General features: G+C 34.5%; 1 protein-coding gene across 5 annotated transcripts in view; it reads left to right on the forward strand.

Annotated features, from left to right (window-relative positions):
* Window positions 1-27,979, forward strand: part of EXOC6B (exocyst complex component 6B) — a 652,710-nt gene that overhangs the window by 303,158 nt on the left and 321,573 nt on the right. For all 5 annotated transcript variants that reach the window (XM_515544.9, XM_054678524.2, XM_054678525.2 and 2 more), the window contains 7 exons: window positions 8,279-8,362; window positions 8,703-8,749; window positions 10,115-10,235; window positions 23,260-23,331; window positions 24,695-24,792; window positions 26,675-26,780; window positions 27,695-27,804. In XM_515544.9, the coding sequence (XP_515544.3) occupies window positions 8,279-8,362; window positions 8,703-8,749; window positions 10,115-10,235; window positions 23,260-23,331; window positions 24,695-24,792; window positions 26,675-26,780; window positions 27,695-27,804 (638 nt within the window). The remainder of the gene's footprint in view (window positions 1-8,278; window positions 8,363-8,702; window positions 8,750-10,114; window positions 10,236-23,259; window positions 23,332-24,694; window positions 24,793-26,674; window positions 26,781-27,694; window positions 27,805-27,979) is intronic.

Genomic DNA, 27,979 nt, shown 5'->3' on the forward strand with positions numbered 1-27,979 from the left:
TAAATTTTTTTTCCCTGCAAAAATAAGGATGTAAGATGCCACTAATGTTTAGAGGCATGGAGCTCAATAATGGTTTGAAATGTTCTGGATGTCTGTGTATATGATGAACATTGTCACATTTCATGAAGAAAAGGAAATCCTTGGAAAGGTGTTTCATCTGGCCGTTTCTTTCTCTCCCAAGAATGGGATCATGTGATTCTGACTTATTTGATTACTGGTGTACATTTGTAACCTACAGCAGCTAAAATTCAGCTTTGAGTTTTATTAGTAGTAAATTTTACTACTTTTATATGCAAAAACAAGCCTCATTCATTTGCCCATATTGAGTGGCCTATGTTTTTATCCAGACAAGTGTCTGGACACATGGAGAAGAATTCAAAGTTGTCACTTGTGTTTTTATTTTTATTTTTAAGCATTCATTCAGAGCCCATGTTAGTTCTAGCATTTGTATGGTGACAGTTTGTAGCATGTGTTGGAAGAAAAGGAGTTGGAACACTGTTGTGGAGTGAAAGTGGATCATGCTAAATTATGATGCTGGAGAAAAGATTTTTGTATGCAAAGTTCAATGAAAAGAGTATATAGAATATGACCTTATTTATATGCGTGTATATGTACATTACATGTGAAATAGCTATCTATTTAGAAAAGGGGAAAGTCTGTAAGGATATTAGATCTTGGTGAATGGGCTAAATGCAAACCACAAACAAAGCCTGAAAGAAAGTATGATCTAGAAAGATGTCATCTTGCTTAAAATAGAGTTGGGAAAACAAAACAATATAAAACAAAACGAGATCTGAGAAAATATATCGAATAGGGAGTACATCAAAAAGTAAGCATTATGAGATCATGAATGGCTTTCATTTTTTCTTTTTGCCTAATTTGTGTTATCTAGTTTTTCTACAAGTCACGTATTTTACTTTTGTAATAAATGACTTAAAAAGATAAACAACGTAGAAAACACAGCTATAAACAAAAGGTTAAAAAAAAGAAACTATTTCCAATGTTGCCTGAGAAGTGTGTTATGTTTTGATAAAACCCAGTGATAGGATTAATTATTAGAGTTCGGGAACAGCAATGGCTTTTGGAGCATTTGACCGTTTGCGCCCTTCCCCAGGTAGTACATAGGGTGTGATATAATATTAAATATTTAAATTAAATATGAATTTAGTAAATCAAGTAGCCAGTGAATTGAAGAAGAGCTTAACAGGGCTTGGAGAATATTTTTTCTCTTGTTTGGCCACTAAGGAAATATAGGATATGTGCTGTGGTTATTTAGCCCTTCTTATATCGTTTCTTTTTAACTAAATGATAAAAAAAATTGCTGTGGAGATTTCTTTATAATAATACAGTCTTTAGTATTTAGGTTAAATTCCAGATGGTATATATGGATTCAATATAAAAAACATTAAACTGGCCGGGTGCAGTGGCTCATGCCTGTAATCCCAGCACTTTGGGAGGCCAAGGCAGGTGGATCACAAGGTCACGAGATTGAGACCATCCTGGCTAAGATGGTGAAACCTTGTCTCTACTGAAAATACAAAAAATTAGCCGGGCGTGGTGGCATGCACCTATAGTCCCAGCTACTCAGGAGGCTGAGGCAGGAGAATGGCGTGAACCCGGGAGGCGGAGCTTGCAGTGAGCCGAGATCGCGCCACTGCACTCCAGCCTGGGCGACAGAGCGAGACTCCATCTCAAAAAAAAAAAAAAAAAAGTTAAACAGAGCCTTGCTTGCCTTCTATGTCTGTCTTTCTTAACTCTTACGAAAATACTTTAGATGCATAAAAATCTGAAAAGTTACACCATTAATAAGTAAGGCTGATAATTAACATTTTGTCTGAATTTAAGTAAAATTTTCTCTGTTGGGCCAATTGACTGGATTGAGAAATCTAGCTGTTAGGTGATGTGTTTTGCTGTTATAAACAGAGCAAATTGTAAGTCAGAAGATATTTTTTACCTTTCCCACTGTATGCCTTCTAGCTTGAAAATAGGATCCTGAATTTATGAATACATTAGCCAGTGTCTTAGTCCATTTGTGCTGGTATAACAAAATACCACAGATTGGGTAATTTATAAACAATAGAGACTTATTTCTTAGGATTCTGGAGGCTGAGAAGTCCAAGATCAAGGCAATAACAGGTTCTTTTGTCTAGTGAAGGCTGCTCTTTTCTTCTAGATGACAACTTATTGCCTTATCCTCCAGAGGGAGGAATGGAGGGGAGGAACTCTTCTGCCCACATGGCAGAAGAGATGGGAGGGTGCAAACCCGCTCCCTCAAACTGTTTTATAGGGTCCCAATTCCATTCATGAGGGCCCTGCCCTCATCACTTAATCACCTCTTAAAGGCCGCATCTCTTACTACTATGTTGGTGGTTAAGTTTTAACATGTTAATTTTGGGGGACACATTCAGACCATAGCAGTTGGCAACCGTTGTGGTGTGTGGAGTTTCCATTTTAAGGCTCTCAGAGTATGGGATAAGGGGAATTGGGGAATTGGGGTACTGCTGGTGGCTGTACAGTTCATCCTGTGCTGGAGAATATTCAAAATAATAGTGCCATACAAGAGCACATATAGGAAGATCCTGTATTAACTCTGGTTTTTATTCAGTTTAAGAAGTTCAGATTATTAAACACTGGCAACTGTGTGGTAGGAGAATATTTGCTCATATTTTATAGGCCAATTGCTTGCTGGATGCTGAAATCAGTTTGTAGATTGCCTTTGGCATGTCTTTGGACCTGGGCACATCAACCTATGAGTTGCCACTTCCATAATGATGTTAGATCTATAGCCAGATAAATGGTGAATGGGCCAAATGCAAACCACAAACCAATCCTGAAAGCTCCTCTCATTCAAAATAGAGTAAATGGGAAAACAAAACAAAATGTTGTCTGAGAAAATGTATTGAATAGAAAGGATCAAAGAACATCAGCCTAAAAATCCAGAAGAAATGTGATGCTAAAAGTGATTTTCTATAGGAATCAAAAGAAAATTCTTAAAAAGAATTGCCTCTATGAAACAGGAACAAAAAACTTTAGAAGAATAAATGGAGATCGAAAAATTACATGAGGAGATGAATAGGAATACTTACAAGTAAATGATTATTGCAGTAGGAGATGAAGGGCAAATATGAAAGTAGAGGCTTATAATAAATTATAGATTAATAATTTATTCACACTTTTGATCATTTATTGAAAATTGCATACCACTTATGTGTCTGGCATTGTTGTAGGAGTTGGGAATACAACAATAAACAAGATAAACTGAGACTTTTTCTCATGGAGCTTGCATCCTAACAAGAGGAGACAGACAGTAAACAATATCAGATGGAGATACGTGCTAACTGAAGAATTAAAAGGGTTATGTGTTAGGGAAAATTTTCCATTTTAAGCTGAGTAGTAGGAAAGTCTTTTCTAAGTAGTTGACGTTCAAAATTATGTTTGAGTTATCAGAAAGAGCCACACATTTCCTCATGGCCCATGTCCTTTGGAGTTTTGTGCTAGGTTCTTTCGTACTTTAATTCTACAAGCATTTCTTAGAGCCCTTTCTCTAAGGGCCTTTATTACTATCTCTCTGCTAATGATTATGATTCTCTTAAGCTATAGACCCAAATATGTCAGTTCCCAAACACTTGGCACTTGGAAGTCATCAATTAAATATGCCCAGTACAGAAGTCATCATTATTAATCTTCCCAAATATAGTCAATTCTCATTATTCGTGATATTTATGTTCTATAAAGTCACTGGAAACACTGAGTGAGCGAATACTGAGCCATTGCTTTTAGGAGAAATACAGGTTTAGTTTCCTATGAGCTTCTGGTCACATTTTCATCAACCAATGAATGCATAACCTTGATTTATGAGTGTTTCTGCTTAAGGACATGTTATTTAATATATCTTGTTGATTCATTAACATTGAACTCATAGCCAACAGCACTATACTCATGCCTGAGAGGAGTTTATCTACCATGTGGGTTTTCTCTGTAAGGCACATCACAGTTTTCTTGTGCCTTCTTTCAAAGGCACATATTGTTTCTTGAGCTTAGGAACACTAGACAGCACGTTGGTACTATGGTTGGGGGCCATTTTAAACAGCAAAATCATCAACAAAAAGTGCAAAAACGCAAAAAATGTGGCACTGGATAGACTATGAAAATGACAGCTGTTTACAATATGAAAACTAAAATAAGAAGGCAGAGCATTGCCTTGTTTAAACCTTAGCTAGAAACATGTGCATTAGGCAACTCAAATTTTTCACCCCTCTGCACATGTCTGTTGAATGACTATGAAAGAACTATGAGTATTGCTTTTGGGTTTACAAATAAATTTTAGCAAGTAGGCAAATTCACAAATACAGAATCTGTGAATAATGATCTACTGTTTATTCCATCTACTTATGTTCCCTCTCTCACAGATGAAACCACTGTCAAACCAGTTACCCAGGTTAGAAACTTTGTATCAGCCTTCTTTCCTTCCTATTCTTTATCACCCATATCCAATTAATTTCCAGCTTAAACCTCCTAAATACGTCTCAGATTCTGACTGATCTTTTCAATTTTAATTTTTCCCTTTCTTTACTCTCTGCAGTACAACTTCCAAAATATCTAAAACTCTTATGGTCGCTACAGTACAAATACCTTAACATAATTTACGAAGCTTTCCTGCCTCATCTCTTGTCAGCCCTGTACTTTACACCTCAAGTTCCAGCCATGGAGAACTTCTTTCAGATTCTTAGGATATGTGATGCCTTTTTTTCCATTCAGCCTCTTTGTCTCCTCCAGGAACACTTTTTTCCCTTTCTCTCTTTCTGGCTTATTCTTCTGACTCATTCGTCAATTAGAAGTATAAACATCATTTTTCGAAGAAGCTTTCGTTGACACTTCCCCCACCCACCACACACACACACACACACACACACACACACACACCCTACTTTAATCCATAGGATTCTGTAGTTCATTTTAATATAATTGCTTGTTTGTCAGTCTTCCATAGTAGTCTATAAATTCAGTAAGTACAGGTACTGTTCTCAGTGTGCCAATCACATGGTAACCACTTAGTATATATTAAGTGACTTGGTTTTTGGTGAGATTGTGTGTATTAACACAAAACTTTTGGAGCAGTGTAATACTAATGATATAAAGTAGGAAAAAATCCAAGTTTTACTTGCCTGCTTATTGTTTTATATCTATTTGCTTATGTCTTCAGCAGCTTTTTGAAAAATGTTAATGATTGAAAGAGCTTGGAGCTTAAGTGAAACCTCTGTAGCTCATCTAGTGACCTCTCTGTGAATAGACAGGCACTGCACCAATTACTCAACTGGACTGGTCAAACATCTACGTCTCAAATTCCACCTTTAAGTATTGAGTTGACAAAATTGGCAGAGGGAATAGAATAATGAAAGGTGAATTTAGCAGCCACTAAGGAAACTCCAGCTCATTTTTGTAAATGGGAAGCCAGACCTATTAGATAAATTGGTCTTGTCTTTTGTTTTTATCCTATTGAGGAATACTTGAAAGGCAAAGCTATACCCAGTTTAGAATTAAGTAGAAGTTCATGATTTGGTTTTTATATAGAATTTCATCTTATGTATTTTCTATCATTTATAACAAAAAATTAAATGAGTATAGTGTGGTATAATTAGAGAGAATGCTTTCTCTAAATTCTCAAGTAAGTGTGTCTTGGCTCCAAAGCATATTGAATATGTAATGTCACACTGCAATAATAAAGGTCCTTTAGGGCTGTTAACCTTAAAATAAAAAGCCCTTTAGTGTATACAGAATGTAATTAAGATTTAATACTACTACTATGCTGTGAAATGGTGACAAGTTGAGAATAACTTTAACAAACCAACTAGCAGTTTCCTCTTATTTCTTAAATGGAATCATTTGCCTCCTCATTAATGTATGGATGAAAAAAGCTTTGAAATGCTGTCCTAATGTTCAATTTCATTTTCTAGGAAGGAAAAACTCGGGTGTATACAGTTATAATCACTTTAGAACTTTAAAACTGTTGTTTTTAAGCTACACCAGGGTTCAACAAACCATAACCCATGAACCAAATCCAGCCTGTTGCCTGTTTCTGAAGGGCCTGTGAACTAAAAATGTTTTTTACATTTTTAAAATCAAAAGAAAAGGAATATTTAATGAAAGGTGAAAACTGTGCAAAATTATAATTTGTTTCCATAAACAAGGTTTTATTGGAACACAGCCATACTTGTTTATGTCTTGTTTATGGCTGCTTTTGCACTACCCCAGCAGAATTGAGTAGCTGTCCACCAACCCCTCATATATTTACTATCCTGCCTTTTAGAGAAAATGTTTGCCAACCCCTGAGCTACATTAGTGTCTTTCCATGACTTAGTACCTTAAGTCAACTTTCCCAATTTTTTAGGACCAGTTTGGGAATCTAACAAATAAATCATCTTGAATAAAATTCTTCAATTTTTCAGGAAGGCAGAGGAAAACTAAACTAGGTATTGCGTGGCATTTATACTTTTTTTAGGTGGGCAGGGCTTTTACTTTAATCATTGATTTTATCTTATTTATTTTTAAAATAAGCGCTTGCATGAGATACTGTTCTAAGAGCTTTATAACTCCTCTAAATCCTCATTACAACCATATGATGTTGGCATCTCTACAAATGAGAAAACCATGGCACACTTATTAGTGAAAGTTAAATAGTGGAACTTAAATTAGTGGTAGGAAGTTATAGTGCTATTTATAGCAGTTGTACAGCTAGTAAGGGGCAGAGTCACTATTCAAATGTAATAATAGTCTCTGGTTCCAAAGTCTGTTCTCTTTACCACTGGTATTCTCTCTTTTCATTTTTACTCTTATTTATTTAGAAAAGCTTTGGATTAAGAGTAGAATTCAGGGCCGGGCGTGGTGGCTAAGGCCTGTAATCCCAGCACTTTGAGGTGGATCACAAAATCAACAGATCGAGAACATCCTGTCCAACATGGTGAAATCTTGTTTCTACTAAAAATACAAAAATTAGCTGGGCATGGTGGCGCACACCTGTAGTCCCAGCTACTCAGGAGGCTGAGGCAGGAGAATCTCTTGAACACAGAAGGCAGAGGTTGCAGTGAGCCGAAACTGTGCCACTGCACTCCAGCCTGGTGACAGAGTGAGACTCTGTCTCAAAAAAAATAAAAGTAAAAATAAAAGTAGAAGAATTCAGTAATAAGTGGGGTGTGATAATCTAAACACACTGAGTTTGTATTCATTTCCCAGAGCTGCTGTAACAAGGCCCCATAAACTGAGTGGTTTAAAACAACAGAAATGTATTCTATCCCTGTTTTGGAGGCTAGAATTCCAAACTCAAGGCATGAGAAGGGCCATTTTCTCTCTGAGACTGGGTAGAATCTTTTGTTGTGTTTTTCTAGTGCCTGCTGGTGATCAACAATCTCTGATGTTCCCTGGCTTGCAGCTGCATCATTCTATTCTCTGCCTCTGTCATCACGTGGTGTTCTCCCCATGTGTCTCTGTGTCTATTCTTTTCGGCTTTCAGGACACCAGACATACTCTATTAAGGTCCCACCCTCCACTGATAGGATCACATCTTAATTTAACCAATTACATCACAATGGCCCTATTTCCAAATATGGTTGCATTCTGAAGTTCCACGAAGGACATGAATTTGGAGAAACCACTATTCAACCCAGTACACAGCTCATGAGTCAGATATTATTATGTAGAGCACTTCTCATTTTAAGCCCAGAAACCCTAAACGAAAAGTGGGGCTGTGCACCAAGAATCTTCATGCTTTTGTTTTTGTTTTTTGGGTTTAATCCTGTGCTGGATTATAACCTAAGGGGGAATACTAATTTACTGTTCTCAATTCCTGCTTTTTTCCTGCTTCCCATTGCCCCTTTGTTCATGATTCATTTTTATTCTTGATGTTTTTCTTCTGGAATGTTCTGTGAGTTTTTTAAGGAGCATTTTCTTACCTGTTATCATAACTTATGGAAAGGTTGGTTTCCCTGCATTCTTGTGAATTTGAGACAGTTGATTCAGAAACCAGCTTTGGTGTGCTGGTGATTAAGTTCTGGTAGTTTCCTTGTAAGGATATTTTGTACACATTCTTACAGGTTTGTAACTAAGGTTCAATAAATGGTAATAGTTATTTGTATTTTCTATTGTTATCATCAATGTTAAAATAGCAGATTTTGAGAAATGCGATACTACCTCAAATTCCAGACCTGGGACCTTCTCTTTTCCCTTGAAATAAAAGAGTAATTGGTCCAATTGTGTCAACCCATTTTCTTTTCTTTATTTACAGGGTGCCCGGGAAACATTTGAGAATTACTACCGAAAACAGAGGCGAAAACAGGCTCGTTTGGTACTTCAACCTCCATCTAACATGGTAGGATTACCATCTTCACTTTTCTCACATTTTTACTTTTCCTCCTTGATGTCTTTTGATGAGTGTGTGTGTGTGTGTGTTTACTGTCATTCTGAGACCACTTTTGGTGGATGTGACTTGCAGTAAGAAAACATTTATTGATTGCTGTGTGTCTGGCACTGTTCTAAGTACTAGATATGTGCTGTCATATTTCCTCTTCATTGGTAGATAATATTATTATTTTTACCTTATCAGATATCATCTAGGGAGCTGAGCCTTAAGAGATTAAGTGACTGATTTTAACTTAGTCTTAATGTAACAAAACAGAAACAATAACTTTTTCTTCTTTGCTTTGTTGCAGCATGAAACTTTAGATGGCTACAGGAAGTATTTTAATCAAATTGTAGGGTAGGTATATATATATATATTTATATTTTTATTTATTGAAATTTATACTCTTTCCATACATAGAGTTGTGAATGTTGGAAAAATAAATCAGGTTTTCCTTAGGAAATTCTTTTCATTTTCTTTTTTTTAATCCTTAAGACAAGATTTGTTTTTGATTTTCTAATGATTTAAAAGGAACACTCTGCTGGTTTCAACTTTATATTGCTGGAGGGCATTTTTGTGGATAAAGTGAGAAAAACATTGAATTGTAATCTTATTACACTTGATGTTTTATTTCTTTGTTTTTGGTAAATGGAACCAAATAATTAGCAAAAGTTGGCAAACTTTTTCCAAAAGGGCCAGATAGTAAAATATTTTAGGCTTAGTAGGCCATATGGTCTCTTTCACAACTGCTTAGCTCTGTTGTTATAGTGCAAAAGTAGCTATAGATGATATGTAAATGATGAGCATGGCTATGTTCCAATAAAACAATCTTTATAAAAACAGGCAGTGGGCTAGGTTTATCCCATAGGCTATATAGTTTGCCACCCTCATCTAGGGTGTATATAGTGGTACGGAATTGCATTTCCCAAATAAACATCCCAATACTGGCAGCTTGTTCTAATTGCAAAATAATGACTTTGCAGTTAAAAGAAAAGGAAATAACTTGGATTCTTCATCAGGTTTATTTTTTTCAGATTTAAATTGTTTCAATGTAATTAGTAGTTATTAAAATATATCATAAAAATTCCCTAATAAAGACTTTTTTCATTAATATGAATATTTAGGCAAGACAATGCAGGCTACATTTTAAATGCATAATAACAAAAAGCTACAAGATTGTTCAAATGTAACTTCACATTTTTGAAACCTTTATATGATGCCTTTTCAAGACTTTGATGATAGAGTCCACATGACGGGAATTATTTTGATATTTTGTGCATTGGATTCTTAAAATGTATAAAGAATACATTATATATATATATATATGATGTATATATTAGCTTTTATGATCTCTTTAAAATTTGTTTTTTTGAAATGTATTGATGGCTGGGTATTTTCTTAATATAACAAAATTTGCCTCCATTACCTCTACACATTTTCCTCTCTTTTAAACTACTGGATAGCATTGTTAACATTTAATAGAAATTTAATAGAAATGTAACTCTGATCTCTCTAGGAGTGGTTATGAAGATGTCATGATCACAGACATAATTTTTGGTCCAAGTAGTCTGATTTCATTTATTCTACTGAATAAGTTTCTTCAAGAAAAAAATGACCACTAACTTTGCATTTGATGGTATCTCTTAATGCTTGTCAAACCCCAGAGACAGTAATAGAACTGTAATTTCTGACAGCTGTGCTTTCTTTTTTCCTCAATCTTAGCTTTTTTGTGGTTGAAGATCACATTTTACATACAACCCAGGGCTTAGTAAATAGAGCCTACATTGATGAACTGTGGGAAATGGCACTTTCAAAAACCATCGCAGCACTCCGCACCCACTCGGTATGTAAGAAGCCCAAGGGAAGTTGTTATTTAGAGCTGATTATCTATATATTCAGTGTTTTACTGCTTTAAAATCAACATATGTATGTCTTTGGAATCACTCACTTGGAGCTATAGATGTCCTTCAAAGACATAGAAGTAGCTGCTTCAAATTATCACATTTTCTACCACTGAGCTCACTTTTATAGAAGCCCTTTGCAATAAGAAAATAGCAGCTAATATCTATTGATTATTCTCTCTATGTGTCAGACGTTGTTCTGTTTACTTCATACATATTCTCTTATTTCATCCTCAATACAACCCTAGAAAGGTAGGTATTATTATTATTATTATTATTATATTTACCTTATAGTCTGGGAAATTGAACCTGAGAGAGGTTAGGTAACCAGCCTAATGCCATACAATAAGAAGTAGAAGTCGGATTGAAACCCAGATGGTCTGACTCTAGAGCCCATGTTCTTAGCCACTATACCATTTTGCCTTCTATAGTGCCTATTAATATTATAAACACTGATTTGGAGTTCACAGTTCTACTGTTACCTTTTGAAAAAAAAAAGTTCATAACATATTAAGCTGCCCAATATTCTGTTCCCATGATCTATTGATATATTTTAATGTGGCATATATTTTTGGTGATAATCCACTTTATTTCAGTTATAGAATGCTGGCTCTGAATTCCCTTCCTTCTTTCCTTCCTTCCTTCCTTCTTTCCTTCCTTCCATGTTTCTTAAAGATTGATTATGCTTTGGCAGTGGGAATATGACAATGAACAAGATAGATAGTCTTTGCTCTCAGAGAGTTATATTTTGATTGGAAGAGATATCCAATAAACATGTAACAAGAATGTCAGACAGTGATCATGCAATGCAGACAATGAAAATAGAATGACAGATTAGGAAACAGGGTGTTTGCTTTTGAAGTGGCACTCTGAGATTAGAATATCAATGAGTCGCCATTTATGCAAAGAAGACCAATTAAATGATCATTTTAGTCCTAAAGAACAGTAGTGCAAGGGCTCTTATCTCAAAGTGTTTGAGGAATAATAGTGAGGAGTCAATGACAGAAGATAATTTAGCATTAAAACAATTTCTTTAAGTGACTGTAGTATCCATCTAGTTGTGCTAGCTAGAAACTTAAAAATCATCCATGACCCATGAACTCTCTTTTCTAATTAATCAGCAGGTGTTCCAGACAGAGTAAATACTGTGTGTAAAAACCTATTTTAAGGGAACATAGCCCTCTCAGAGACCTGAAAGAAGTCCAGAGTGAAGTAAGAAAAGAGAAGTAGGTAGATGCCATGTTATTTAGAATCTACTTGACCTTTTAAACAGTGGGCTGAATGGAATGTGTTACGTATAGATGTGTTCAAGGTGAAGGTGGGATAACATGGAGTAAGATGATCAGATTTTCATTTTGAAAGATTGTTCTGGCTTAAGTGTGGATAGTGGATGAGGGGTAAGAATGAATTCAAAAACAATTACTAGGCTAGTCTAGTATTCCAGGCAAGTGATAATGATAGTTTGGGTCAAGGAGTGATAGTAAGTATTGAGAGATATGGTTGAATTCAAGAGATTTTTAGGAAGTAAGATTAATTGTACTTTCTGATGGATTAGATATAAGAGGTAAAAGGAAAAGAACTATCAAGGAAATGCTTAGGTGAATGGTTTCCTTTCTTGGATGATAGTGTTAGCAGTTTTGATAGTTTGGAGTGGGGAGATGATGAGTTTACATTCGAAATGATTACTTTGTGATGCCTTTGTGCCATCTAAGCAGCAAGTTCTAGGAGATTGATTAATATGTATGTGGGTTTGATCCAAAGAGGATATGTCATTATTGAATGTGTTGCAAATATTTCTTTCCTTTTATTTTTGCTTATGGTTTTTGTTATAGTATACAGAACTTTTAAATATTTATATATCTGATAATACTTAAGTTTAATTTTCTCTCATTTTACATATGTAACCAAGGACTTGATCTGACATTTTTATCATTTTATTCTTCTGTTATAATAAAATCTGGCAAACTTGAAATGTTTTTTACATGTTTTTGTGTGTTCTGAGATTTTTAAAAAGTTGCTTAACTATTTTATAATTAGATTTTTACACATTTATATGTTTACAACCACCTGTTATTTACTCTCATTTATAGTATGATTAAGGATCTCATTTTTTTTGTAGTGGTAGTGCACCCATTGTCTTCGGATCATTTTTTGAGTGCCTTACTTTTTCCCCATTGAGTTGTATGTTCTAACATATAAACATTATAAAAATATGTTTCTATATTAGAATAGAAATTTTGATTATTAAGAACATTTTAGTCATCATCCCTTGCATGGTTATTATTAGCTTTCTGATATATAAATGTAAAGTCCCTTTTTTAATATATAAATAAACTATACAATATATAATGGGTTTTAAGTAGGAACATGCTGTGTTTTTCATTTAATGTCTGATGAATATGATTTAATTTTAATATATATAATATTGCATTGTAGGATTATATTATTATTTTTAATTGATTCATTTGATATTTTGGGCTTTTAAGAAAGTTTTTGGTTTTGTTTTTTTTCTAGCTATTAAAAACATTGCAGTAAATACTGTTATAACCATGTCCTTACACATGGTTATGTGTAAGGACTTAGAGCAAGTTCTTAAGAAATGAAAATAGTGAGTAAAAGTATTTGGACATTTCTTAGGTTCTAGGTATTGCTCATTTGCTCTCCCAAACTATTAAACTATTTAACACTCTGAGCAGCATCTACTAGAATGCCTATTTCCCTATTCTTTTTATTCCACAGAAAGTTATGTTTAAAAACAGAAAATAATTTCTAATTTCAGAAATTGTATCTTATTTTATTATGCTTTTAAAAAATAATACTGATATTAGGTCGGGCATGTTGGCTCACTCCTGTAATTCCAGCACTTTGGGAGGCCGAGGAGGGCAGATCATCTGAGGTCAGGAGTTCAAGACCAGTCTGGCCAACATGGTGAAACCCCGTCTCTACTAAAAACACAAAAATTAGCCAGGCATGATGGCATGTGCCTGTTATCCCAGCTAGTCAGTAGGCTGAGGCGGGAGAATTGCTGGAACCCAGGAGGCAGAGGCTGCAGTGAGCTGAGACAGTGCCACTGCACTCCAGCCTGGGTGACAGAGCAAGACTCTGTCTCAAAAAAAAAAAAAGAAATAAATAAAAAGAAATAAATAAAGGAAAAATTAATACTGATATTGAAAATCTCTTCCATGTCATTTGTATATCTTCATAGAATTTCTTGTTCATATACATTGTCTTTATCTTATATTTTCACGTTTTTAAACATTTTACTATATATTATTAAAACATGGACATTAGCTGTTAATGTTAACCTCATCTGACAATATGTTGTAAATATTTTTTCTTAATTTAATGTCTCTTACCTTTTCTGCAGCTTCAAAAAGTTTTAACGTTTTTGAGTAGTTAATTTTATTGATATTTACTTTATAATTTATGTGTTCTTCATTACAAAGCATATGTGTTTATCTTTATTTGATTTTAGTATTTCTGTAGTTCCTTTTTCTACAACCATAAAAAATTTATTTTAGCATAGGGTATGAGATTGGACTCTCTTTAATTATTTTGAAAATGACTCATCACTTCCAATAACATCATTGTGATAATCTACTGTCTTAGTGGGCTCAGGCTACCGTAAGGAAATATCATAGACTGGGTGGTTTAAATGACAGAAATTTATTTTCTTATAGTACTAGAGAATGGAAGTCAGAGATTAAGGTGTCCACATGGTCAGCTACTGGTGAGGGTTCTCTCCCTGGCTTGCAGAAGGCTGCCTTCTCACTCTGTCCTCACTTGACCTTTCCTCAGTGTATGCCTGCTGAAGAAGGATTGCTCTCTCCTTCTCTTTTTATAAGGAGAACAATCCCACTGGATTAGGGCCTCACCTGTATCACTTCATTTGTTGTTAATTACCTCCCAAAGGCCCCATCTCCAAATATAGCCATACTGGGAGATAGGGCATTAATAGGTGAGTTTTGGGGGCAGAAACAACAGTCTGTCCATCTCTCCTTTCCTTACATATTTTGAAGGCTACCTTTTATATATTATATTATGTATACACTCAGGTTTATTTCTAGGTCATATGATTTGAATTCTCGCTCCTTGAATCAATACAACATTGTGATTATTGTATCTGACATTGTGTGGCTTAATTTTTGTTTATTTATTTTATTTATTTTTATTTATTTATTTACTTTTTTGAGACAGAGTCTTGCCTGTCACCCAGGCTGGAGCACAATGGTGCGATCTCAGCTCACTGCAACCTCCGCCTTCTGGGTTCAAGTGGTTCTCCTGCCTCAGCCTCCCAAGTAGCTGGAATTACAGGTGCCTGCCACCATGCCCGACTAATTTTTTTGTATTTTTAGTAGAGATGGGGTTTCGCCATGTTGGCCAGGCTGGTCTTGAACTCCTGGCCTCAGGTGATTCGCCTACCTCGGCCTCCCAAAGGGCTGGGATTATAGGCATGAACCACTATGCCCGGCCGGCTTAATTTTTTATAAGATATGTGTATCCTCTTAAATCGTCTTTTTAAAATATGCTATTTATCCCCTTATTATTCTTCCAGTCAACTTGAGAATCACTTTGTTACAACCCTTCCACCTCTAGTCCACACCCCTAAAAATTGAGATATAATTAGGTTGTGCAGTAAATCTGTAGATTAATTGACACATTTCAGGCTCTGGTATTTTTCACCAAAGAAGATATGTATTTTTGTTACTTATTTGCCTTTCATGTCTTTTGGTAAAATATTTAATAATACTTCCCATCAAAGTACTGTTTTTAGGTGGTTTTTTTTTTTTTGCGGGTAATATTTTGTGGAAGGTTTTTTTTTCCCCCATCATATTTATTAACTAGTATTACTGTCATTCTGTGGGAGAAAAGTTTCTGATTTTGTTTATTTTATATCTATCCATTTCACTGAATTCTCTAATTTTATTTTGTTTCCTGAAAAAAGTTATCTTTCCTTTAGAAATCAGATTTATTCCATGCACTGTCTTTTTTTTTTTTCTAAAGCAATGTTTTTTTGTGTTCCTGATACATTTGGGAATGTAACAGATCTCTAAATCTCGCAGTACAAAAATGCACCCTCTCTTCTTCAGCATGAAATTTTATTTGATACTATTAAGAGCAGGACACTTTTCAAGTGTGCTGATTCTTTTCAAAGTGTAGATCTGTGGAGAACATTAATCTTAAGGGAGTTTTTCTTTGTAGATCTGTTGTATATTCTTTTTAACTGAAGAATAAATGACGAAATACCTTCTTTTTAAAAAATCATTAGTTCAGCATTGATCTGTAGAGGTAAAAAGTAGACTAGTGGTTGCTTAGGGATTAAAGAGGTGATAGCTAAAGGGTACGTATGGAGTTTCATTTTATTATTTTAATTTTAATTTTTAGTTCTGGGGTACATGTGCAGGATGTGCAGGTTTGTTACATAGGTTTCATTTTAAAGTAAAGAAAATTTCCAAAGTTTGACTATGATAAGGGTTGCAGATACCTGTGAATATACAAACAATTAAAAACTATTCAATTATGTACTTTAAATGGGTGAGTTGTATGGTGTGGGAATTATATCTTGACAAAGTTATTAAGAAACAACTCAGTATTAACACAGATTTACTCATTGAACCATTTTATACGTTAAGAGACAGAGTGTTGGTGCCACAAATGCTCACTGTATTTCATGACACTATTTATTTTATTAGTAGTACCCAGCAAACAAAATAAGAACAACCCAAACATCAAATCAAATCTCAAAAACACTCTGGCTATGTGACTACATTATTTATCAAATGTGTCTATATTTTCTAGCATTATATATGGCTGTTTAAAATTACTCTTTACTTTTTCTGATTAAATTATTAGTATAAATTGAAACATTTTGAAAGATTCGATATTTCATGTATTAATATGTGCAACATTCTCAGTGCTGATTTCAAAACATAAGATCTTACATAATCTACTTCACTTAGTAAATTCAGCAATATATTAAAAGATTTAATATGCCTAGTATAAAGGAGAGTTCATTTCAGGAATGGTTCAATATTAAAAGATCTGCTAATATGATTGTTAATGATAATATGATAATACTGAAAAGATATTTTTAAGATTCAACTATACTAATCAACCTAGTCCTTCAGTCCAAAATATGAACAAACAGCCAAGAGTCATAAAATATTTGAAGAAAACCAATTATATCACATGGGAGACAACAATAAACAAATAGAATGGCCGTTCTTTAGCAAATACAAATTATGGGCTGGAAGAAAAATTTACAAAATAATATTTATGATTTTAGGAATGTAGAAGACTAGGTTATTAATACCAATCCCTCAGCCAGAAACAATTGGAAATGCTGTATTTTATATATAACATATAAGATATTCATTTAAGTCTTAAAGTACTTAATAAGGATAGTAAGGAATTACTCAGCTAAATCGAAGGGAAATAAGTAGATAGATAGGTTAAACACTCAAGCTGCCTTTTCGTTGAGGTAACTTCTTAGTCCAGAGTTCATAACTCACACTTGGATTTTCACAGCCTCTTGGGCCTATTCAAGATGGACAGTCTAATCTGCTGCCCTTCCCCCATTAAGCTGGAAAGGGCTATTCCTTTCAGGATAAAGGTGAACCAGAAGTAGAAGAAAAAACAGTCAAAATTCTTCCATCAAAGAAATCTCCTATCTAGGCAGTTTTATCTTCAATTTTGTTCTTACATAAATACTCGGAGAATAGACACAAGGAAATGCCAATTCATCTTAATTTTTTTTTGCGTTTTTATGTTTTTTTCTTTTCTCAATCCTGCTTCTTCTGTATCAACTCCTTTTATAATGCATACATGATCTTGATAATGAAACCAGATGAGGGTAGTATAAGAACTTGTAAATGCATAAATATAGATCAGACTTATTTATAAATATAAATCAGGAATCTTGAAATATTAAAAACAGAATCCAGCCATTTACAACAAATATTAATATATTTGGTTGAGTTTCTAGTAGCAAATGCTAGCTTAGTTCAATATTACAAAGTGTATTAATATAATGCACTTAATTGCAGGTTAAAAAACAAAAAATATATAGTCATTTCAGTAGATACAGAAAAGCAATTAATAAAACGCACAATAAACTTATGGTAAAATTTCTTAGTAAATTAGAAACTGGAGAGAATTCCTTAAACTAATAAAAGCAGTCCTCCAAAACGTATTCAAGATAGTCAGGACCCCTGTGGAAAAATTCTAAAATGTCATTCAGAAATTAAAATGGGTTAAAGAAGACCTAGGTAAAAATGAACCATGTTCATTGATTGGAAGAGTTATTATTACAGTGATATCAGCACTTTCAAAATTGACCTATAGATTTAATTTAGTGTCAATCAAAATTTCAATAGTTTTATTATAGGGAAGGATGGGTACCTTACAACCTAATTATAATATTTCAAACTAGTACAAAAGCCAAGAGCAAGTGAGAGATTCCTTAAGACTGAGAATAATGTATTTGGATATCAAGACAATTGAAAAATCATATTAAGATCCTCTGATATGGTCATTGGATAGATAATGGACCTTCAAACAGTCTCACACATATATGGATCCTTGGGATATATATTAGGTGGCATAGGAGGTCAGTGGATAGAAGACAGACTTGAATGAATAGCAATGGGACAGCTGACTGTCATGATGGAGGAAAATATACACCAAAGATTGAATTTCAGGTGGATAAAATATGAAAATGTGAAAGCCAAAACCATAAATCTTTTAGAAGATAATATGAGAAATATCTTTATGATTCAGGATATGGAAGGAGTTCTTAACTGAAAACTAAAAGCACTATCCATAAAGGAAAAGATTCAGACACAAAACATCAAACTACAATAAAATTATAAGAAAAAAACCTCACAAAAGATAGTAGGAAAATATGCCACATAGTGAAAAATGGTATTTGTATATAACAGCACAAACTAATTTGGAATATATGAAGAATTCCTACCAAATCATTACAATAAAGATAGACATCTCAAAAGAGAAAAAATGAGCAAAAGACAAACAGTTTACGAAAGAAGGAATCCACCTGGCTGGGAAAACATGTGAAAGGTGTTCAGTCTTCTTAGTATATTGGTAAAATGCAAATTAGAACCAAATGAGGTAACATTATTCAAGAATTAACAGTACTAATGTTGATAAAGATATGGAGCAATAGAAACTCTGATACACTACGAAGGGAATAAGTTTAAATTGATAAGACACTTTGAAAAAGTGTAATATCTTATAAATTTAAAGATCCCCATGGATCAACTTTTCTCTAACTATATTCTCTTCAGTAATTTGCCATAATACACCATAATAAACATGCAAGAATATCTTTCCAGCATTGTTGGATTTTAAAATGAGAAATGACTTAAATGTCCATCAGTAGTAAAATAGATAATCTGGGTTAAACTCAAACATTGGATACTAGAGAGCATGAAAATAACCAAAGTACAGCTATATACAATAGCATTCATGAATTTCACAAGTACAATGTTAAATGAAAGAAGCGAGAAAGAAAATTATACATATGGCTTATTTCCACTTATATAATGTTGAGAGAAAAAATATTGATTAAGTCTCAGTATTTAGGTGGATACAAATTAAGGACAACAGGAGAATGAAAAGACTAGCTACAGACTGAGAGAAATCTTTGCAAATCACATATCTGATAAAGGACTGCTGTTCTAAATATACAATGACGTCTTAAAATTAAACAAGAAAACAAGGCCAGCCATGGTGGCTCATGCCTGTAATGCCAGCACGTTGGGAGGCCAAAGCAGGAAGATCACTTGATTCCAGGAGTTTGAAACCACCCTGGGCAACTTAGTGAGACACCATCTACAAAAAAAATTAAAAAATTAACCAGACATGGTTGCATGTGCCTGTGGTCCCAGCTACTCTAGAGCGTGAAGTGGGAGGATCTCTTGATCCCGGGAACCTGAGGCAGTAGTGAGCCACGATCATATCACTGCAGTCCAGCCTGGGAGACAGAGTGAGACCCTGTCTCAAAAAAAGAAAAAAAAGAAAGATGCTCATCATCCTATGTCATCAAGGAAATCCAGAACACGAACCACACCAAATGCTGGAGAGAATGTGCAGCATCAGGAATTCTCATTCATTGTTAGTGGGAATGGAAAATGGTACAGCCAGCTTTGAGGACAGTTTGACAGTTTTTTATAAAATGAAACATAGTCTTACTATATAATCTAGCAGGTGTATGCCTAGGAATTTTTCCAAATGAGTTGAAAACTTACTTCCACACTAAAACCTTCACACAGATGTGTATAGCAGCTTGTTTATAATTGCCAGAACATGGAAGCAACCATGTTTGTCAGTGGGTGAATGGAGAAACAAACTGTGGTACATTCATATAATGGAATATTATTCAGTGATATAAAGAAATGAGCTATCAATCCATGAAAAGACACAGAGGAACCTTAAATGCATATTGCTAAATGAAAGAAGCCAATCTGAAAAGGCTACATACTGTATGATCCCAACTATATGCCATTCTGGAAATGGCAAAACTATGGAGACAAGAAAACTATCCCTGTTGCCTGGGGATTGGGAGATGGAGGTATGGGATGAATAGGCAGAGCACAGGGTATTTGGGGGACAGCAAAATAGTTCTCAATGATAATATAATGGTGGAACATATCAATTTATGTATGTTAAATCCCATAGAATATATAACACAGAGTAAACCCTAATGTAAACTATGGGTTTTGTTTAATAATTTTGTGTTGATATTGGCTCATCAGTTATTAATTGTACCACAGTACAATTGTTATATAATATTTCAAACTAGTACCAAAGCCAAGAACAAGTGAGAGATTCCTTAAGATATCCAAGATATTATAACAGGGGAAAAATGATGGAAGCAAGCCAAAGGATGGTATGAATCCAAAGTAAAAATTGGCTTCTTAGAAGTTTATGATGATAAGAATTGAGATATTTAATTCAGAGATTAAATAGATGAGACTGTATATGATGCTGATCAAGAAGATAAAGTCAAATGCTGACCCCAAAATACAGAGAGCAAAGACACAGAGACAGAAAATAGGAAAGGAAAGTTAAGAAACAAGAATAGTTGGTGTAGACTTTTGGTTGTATCTAATAGAGATTTAGAAAGGAAAGACAGTGATGAAAGAAGGGACTGTAGTAATAAAATAAAAGAAGGGGAAATTCCAGTGTAGTGAAAAAAAGAGCAGATTCTTAAAGTTGGAAGATACATTGAGTGTCAAACAGGGTAAATGGCGGGAGACAATTTTTTATATTGGAAATTTTGTATTTTAGTTAGAGGGCAAAATAAAGGCATTTTTAAATATGTGAGGATTCAAAGTTTACTCTTTACCCATCCTGTATTTATTTTTATTTATATTTTTGATATATAGTCTCACTTTGTTGCCCGGGGTGGGGTGCAGTGGTGCAATCTCTGCTCACTGCAACCTCTGCCTCCCGGGTTCAAGCAATTCTCGTGCCTCAGCCTCATGAGTAGCTGGGACCATAGGCATGCACCACCATGCTCAGCTAAGTTTTGTATTTTTAGTGGGGATAAGGTTTCGTCGTAATGGCCAGGCTGGCCCAGAGTTTCTGACCTCAGGTGATCTGCTGGCCTTGGTCTCCCAAAGAGCCAGGATTACAGGCGTGAGCCACCACGCCCAGCCTCTTTACCCATCCTATCTTCTAGAACTTCTTATTCTTCAAAAAATAAAAACAAAATCCAAAATATCAGATGAGATAGGATTAAATAAAATGTATGCCAAAAATTAGTACAATTCATAGATAAATCTAAATTACATATTATTATTTGTAATTAATGCTATTAATTCCTACAAAAGGAGAGACATCATGTTTAAGAGTTTTTTTAGGCCAAGTGTGGTGGCTCATGCCTGTAATTTCAGTACTTTGGGAGGCCAAGGCAGGCAGATTGCTTGAGCCCAGTAGTTTGAGACCAGCATGGGCAACATAATGAAACCCCATCTCTACAAAAAATAAAAAAACATTAACCAGGTGTGGTGGCTTGTGCCTATAGCCCCAGCTACTTGGGGGTACTGAGGTGGGAAGATTGCTTGAACCCAGGGGGTCAAGGCTGCAGTGAGCTATGATCCTGCCACTGCACTCCAGGCTGGGTGACAGAGTGAAACCCTGTGGGAAAAAAAAAAAAGTGTTTTTTTTTTTTGTTTTGTTTTGGTTTTTTTTTGGTTGTTGTTTTTTTAATGAAGACTCAAAATTTTACTTCAAGTAAATAATGGGCAAAAAGGATATAATTTATTAACCATGAAAAGATAATTAAAAAGAGCTGACCCAATAAAAACACTAGTGGAAATTTTAAAAAGCATATCGAAAAGTGGCTTGACTACTAGGTTTGTAAATGTCAGTAATCCCAGGTTTATCAATCCATTTGTGTTGCTATAAAGTAATACTTGAGACTGGGTAATTTGTAAAGAAAAGAGGTTTATTTTGCCCAAGGTTCTGCAGGCTGTACATGAAGTATAGTGCCAGCATCTGCTTCTGGTGAGGACCTCAGGAAGCTTACAGTCATGGTAAAAGGCAAAGGGGAGTTAGTGTGTCACATTGTGAGAGAGGGACCAAGGGCAAGGGGTGGGTTTGCCAGGCTCTTTAAACAACTAGCTCCCATATGAACTCATTACCTCAGGGGAGGGCACTGGGCTACTCATGAGAGATCCAAACACCTCCCACTAGGTGCTACCTTTGACACTGGAGATCACATTTTAATGTAAGATTTGGAGGGGACAAATACCCAAACCATATCACTAGGAAATGACAAAGAATTAAAAAGTTTTATACTATGTTTATAGGAGATATTCATATATTAAGATTAGCTGAAAATATTGAAAATAAAGAAGGGGAAGCAGAAGTGGTGGTATTCTACAAGGAAAATAGAAATGAAGTTGAAAATCTTAAAATGGGATAGGAGATGGATATTTTGTATCGATACTAGTTTTAATCTAATGAAAAGGTAATAGCCCTTTTATAAGGAAGCATCAATATGTATAAAACAAAAACTGTTAGTAATATGAAGAGAAACGGACAAGCTGCATAATTGTGGGAGAATTCAAAACACCTCTTTCAGGACTTGAGAGACCAATGAGAGAGCAAGTAACAAAAATTATAATTAAAGAATTTGAATCTCAAAATCAATGAACTTTTACAATAATGACATACACATCTTTGTATCCTGCCCACAGAAATTATTTTCCATGTCAGTTAACTTTTCTGATTTGTTGATATGAGGTTATACATGGACATTATTTGTAATTTTTATTTTCCTCTGTACTTATTTTCTCTTTTGTATTTCTCATGTTTTTTATTTTCTCTTTATTGTTTAATCAATTTTGTCTAAGATTTGTTTATTTGATTTTATTTTTGACTTGGTCTTTGGTTTATTTAATCAAATCTTCCATATCTTTTTTAATTTCATTAGTTTCTGTTTTTAATTTAATTAATTTTATTCTCTCATTTACTTATGGTTCATTGGCTTTCCCCCATAGTTTCATCAGTTCAGTGCTTAGTTTGTTTATTTTCAATCTTTTGTGTTTTGTGATGTTTACATAAAGAAATACAAATTTATTTTGAAAATGGTTTTAGCCACATACCATAGTTTTTGATATGAAGTATTTTATAGTTGTTCTTTTTAAAAGTGTCAATTTTGTTTTCTTCTTTAACCAAAGAGTTATTTAGAAGTGCATTTTTAAATTCCCAAGTGTTAAAAATATAGATCATGGTTATTGAACTTGCTGTACTCAGCTGTTCCCTGGCTGAACCTGGTGTTACCTTGTACCAGGGAAGTGTTGAATTATTTCTAGGGAAAGAATTTACCAGGTAAAGAATTTGCCAGATAAAGCGCTAAACAATTAAATAAATAAAAATTTAATTGCATTTCTACTAGTAACATGTTTTTCCTCCTTTGTCTTTTATTTACTTTAGTCTTACTGTTCTGATCCAAACCTTGTGTTAGATTTGAAGAACCTCATTGTGCTTTTTGCTGACACACTTCAGGTATGTGATTTCTGTTTACATATGCTCATCTAGATTGGTATTATCATCAGCTCTAAACCTTTTTCTTGACTGGGTCTGGTGGCTTTTGCCTATAATCCTAGTTCTTTGGAAGCCTGAGGTAGGAGAATTGCTCGAGTCCAAGAGTCCAAGACTAGCCTCAGAAATATAGTGAGACTCCATCTATACAAAAAATAAAAACATAAAAAATCACCAGTAGCAGTACCACATTCCTGTAGTCCCAGGCACTCTGGGGGCAGAGGTGAGAGGATTGCCTGAACATAGGAGTTCAAGCCTGTGGCAAGCTATGATCTCGCCACTGCACTCCTGCATGGGTGATAGAGACCCATCTCAAAAAAAAAAAAAAAAAAATCTGACTGGGCGCAGTACCTCACGCCTGTTATTTCAGCACTTTGGGAGGCTGAGGCAGGCGGATCACTTGAGGTCAGGAGTTTGAGACCAGCCTGGCCAACATGGTGAAACCCTGTCTTTAGTAAAAATGCAAAAATTAGCCGGATGTGGCGGTAAGTGCCTGTAATCCCAGCTACTTGGGAGGATGAGGCAGGAGAATTGCTTGAACCTGGGAGGTGGAGGTTGCAGTGAGCTGAGATAGTGCCATTGCCCTCCAGCCTGGGCGACAGGGTGAAACTCTGTCTTAAAAAAAAAAAAAAAAAAAAAAAAAAAAAAATCTACATAAGCTTGGATAAGTTACCTGTTAGTTTTAAGTTGGGTTTATTATTTTCCTAGGAACTAGGTCTTTTTATCTCTTTATAGCATTTCCTGAACTTTACCCTGAGCCGTTATATTTTCATATGTAGTTTCCACCTCCTTTTTTTCTCTCACATCAAATCAATTAATTGAACTACTGACTACATTAGTTTTTCAAAATGTTCTTAATTCATATATGGCAGCTGAGTTAGTTTGCAGTTTCTTTGACTACCATCTTGAATAATGGTGGTTGATTTGAACCACATATTATATCTAATAGAATAGCATTAGAAGTGGTTGAGATTCGAAGCATTTTTACTTTCTCTCCCTTCTGTGAACGCTTACTATAGGTAGTAGGACTTATAGGAGGGGATGTAGGGAGGACTTATCCCATAGTATACCCTTTATATATAGATTTTAATTTTCATCTTTTTCTCACTGGCTTAAACATTTTGCTAGGTATTATTTAATTTTTGAGAGATAAATGCTAGATATTAGGTGTGAATGAAAGATTCTACTAAATGGTTTTATTTAATTTGCTGTCCAAAGAATGTAATGTTTTTCAGTATCTTATCCCTCTCATTTTGCCAAAACAAAACAAAACAAAACAAAAAACTCCTTCCTTAGACACTGAAGTGATTTTCTTATTTTGTTTCAGGTGTATGGTTTCCCTGTAAATCAGCTTTTTGACATGCTGTTAGAAATCAGAGACCAATATAGTGAAACTCTGCTAAAGAAGTGGGCAGGTATTTTCAGGTGAGAAATTATCTATAATCATATGTGTGTGCGTTCATGTACATTAGTGTACACACATGTATTTATGCACAAAGGTTTTCAGATGTTATAGGCAACAAGTATATGTTACTTATATTTTGTAGCTACTCTAGGTTATGATCCAGAATTCAAATAAACTGTTAGAACGTCCAAAATTATGTTCCCAAGATATCCAGTCTCAGTGTATTAGTGTCTACTGTAGTGGGAAGTCCCCAAACCCTATTTTGCCTTTTTGTTTCCTTCGATAAATATCAGATTCCTTGGTTCATGTCATTCAGATCATCTTGCTGTCATCTTATTCTGTTATTTGGTTTTCATTTTGAGGTTCATGCCTAGTCTACAACTCAATTATAGTGAGTAACATTTCAGCACTTAGGAATAATTTAGGCTTTTGGAAAATCTGTTTGGATGACTCACTCATGTTGTTCCTCATTATCTTCCCTCTCCACACACAGCAAAGGGGCATATTACAGCCCAGTGTTTGAAGCCTGTTATTTAAGTAGTTATTGCAACATGCATACAATAATAAGAAAGTTATTCTGTCACATCTATCACTCACAGATGTCTTCTCGGACTGTGCTCTTGGCACATAATCCAGGTCAACTCATTTGACTTTCTTCTCTTTTTATACCTTTACTCCTTTACTTTAAGTGATTATGCTGCCTATTGCAAGACCCCTTTCCCTGATCAGTTTGTCCTCTTTTCAAACTCTTATAGCTTTAAGATCTTACATTAGTCCTTTACTCTTACTCTTCTCGTTTATGAACATATCTCTGATCATCACTTAGTCCAATTTATCTGTATATTAATATAAATATTTATATTTCTAAAACCTAGATTTAGCTAATGGTATAATTGTATTTAAGGGAGTCTTATCTCTATAGGATATTTGAAAATTAATAACATGATATATCCATAGTCTTAGATGCTCTGATCTGACGCCTTCAGTGAGTCTTCTGTTTTGATTTTGGTAGTATGGTCCCTACTATTAGAGAATGCCCAGTTTATTTAAGGAGAGAGAACCTATCGATTTAAAAAAAGTCATCCTTGATATAGAGCAGTAGGTAAAGTAAATGAAAATAGTTTGAATTTATTATTGAAGTTACTCTGTTTGCCAATTTTGAAAGTTAGAATAGAACATGATTTTAAAAACCTTATCAATGGGCCAGGTGCAGTGGGTCATGCCTGTAATCCCAGCACTTTGGGAGCCAAGGTGGGAAGATCCCTTGAGGGCAGGAGTTTGAGACAATCCTGGACAACATAGCAAGATTATATCTCTACAAAAAAATTAAAAATTAGCCCGATGTGGTGGTGAACAACTGTAGTTTCAGCTACTTGGGAGGCTGTGGCGGGAGGATTGCTTGAGCCCCAGAGTTTGAGGTTACAGTGAGCTACAATCATGCCACTGCAATCCAGCCTGGGTGACAGAGCGAGACCCTGTCTCTGATAATAATAATAATAATAATAATAATAATGTACATTTATATATCATATTAAACCAAACAGAAAATATCTTCGCCTTTTCTAGAGCACACATTCTTTTGTTGTTTACTTCTCACTTACATTGAAATGTTCTGTCCTATTTGTAAATCTCAATTCCTAAGAGATATGTTTATAATTGTGGTCCATTTGTTTCAGAGGATAGTTTTCTTTTTGTCTTCTTTAAATCCAAAACCAAATAGCTATATTGTGGAAGGAATATAATAGAGACTGGGAAATGTTCATTTTGGGTTGTGGCATATATATTAAGATTGGAGTTCATCAGAAAAATATTTGTGATTAACCCACCTTCCCTCTGTTCCCCTCCCCTACCCCCCTACTTTGTCTATCCTTCCCTTCCCTTTGTCTATGCTTCCGTTTATAGAAACATACTTGATTCTGACAACTACAGTCCTATACCAGTAACAAGTGAAGAGATGTACAAAAAGGTGGTAGGACAATTCCCATTTCAAGATATAGAACTGGAAAAGGTAAGGAATACTTTAAAATAAATTTCTCTGGTTGTTTTGGCATCCTCTTAAAAGCTTTCATTGGATCAGTTTGATTGAAAGCATTACCTTTAACTCAATGGGTTAGAACTCTAAAACAATTTCAAAGGATTCTTTTTTCTTTTTCTTTTTTTCACTTTAATCACCTTTCTGACAATGAAGGACTCTTTTTGGGGAAGACCAGAATTTCCTGATTTGGGAATCAGCAGATGGCTTTGGATCCTATTACCTCTGAAGTGTTTGGAGGATTGCTGCAGATGTTCTAATTCAGTTTACACTTTGAAATACTTGTTTTTATTAAAATTTAAAAACATTTTTTCCCCACAACATAAAATTTACACTTTGTGGTATACAATTCTGCTGATTTTGACAATGTATTGAGTTATGTGTCCATTACCACAATGTTGATACCAAATAGCTCTATTATAAAAAAAAAATTATTTAATGATGCCCCTTTGTAATACCCCTCCCTTAACCCAGCCCCAGGACAGCAGAAACCTGGGCTCTGTGCATCTACTTTTGCCTTTTTCAGAATGCCATATAAATGGAATTGTGTAGTATATAACTTCTTGAGACTTACTTCTTTGATATAACATAATGCTTTTGAGATTCATCCAAATCGTTGCATGTATCATTGTTCATTCATTTTTATTGCTGAGTATGTAACACAATTTGTTTATCTCTTTCCATGATGAAGGACATTTGAATTATTGTTTTATTTAAATTTATGTCTTTTTAATATCAGAAAACTTTGGGAGATATTTTCTTATATTTGAGTTTGTTAAGGAGACAATTCACAATGTGAAAGAATGTTCTTTTTGCAACCTAAATAATTTATAAATATCTTCAATCTTCGTTGGTTTGTGACTTGATTTCATTACTTCTTGCATTTACAGCAACCATTTCCAAAAAAGTTTCCTTTCTCTGAATTTGTGCCAAAAGTTTACAACCAAATTAAAGAATTTATCTACGCTTGTCTGAAGTTTTCAGAAGATCTTCATCTAAGGTATAATACAAAATAGTAGAAATGTAACCAATGCTAAGATTGTGACTCCATGTATTTACATATTCTGAAAAACTTTTGATAGTCCCATCAGCCCTGATTTTGGAAATCTTAATAATTAGCTTTTCACTGCATGGCACTGCTGTATTTCTATAGTCACGATGAAAGAGAAGATTGG

The sequence above is a fragment of the Pan troglodytes genome, chromosome 12 (assembly GCF_028858775.2).
Source record: "Pan troglodytes isolate AG18354 chromosome 12, NHGRI_mPanTro3-v2.0_pri, whole genome shotgun sequence".
Taxonomy (NCBI): Eukaryota; Metazoa; Chordata; class Mammalia; order Primates; family Hominidae; genus Pan; species Pan troglodytes.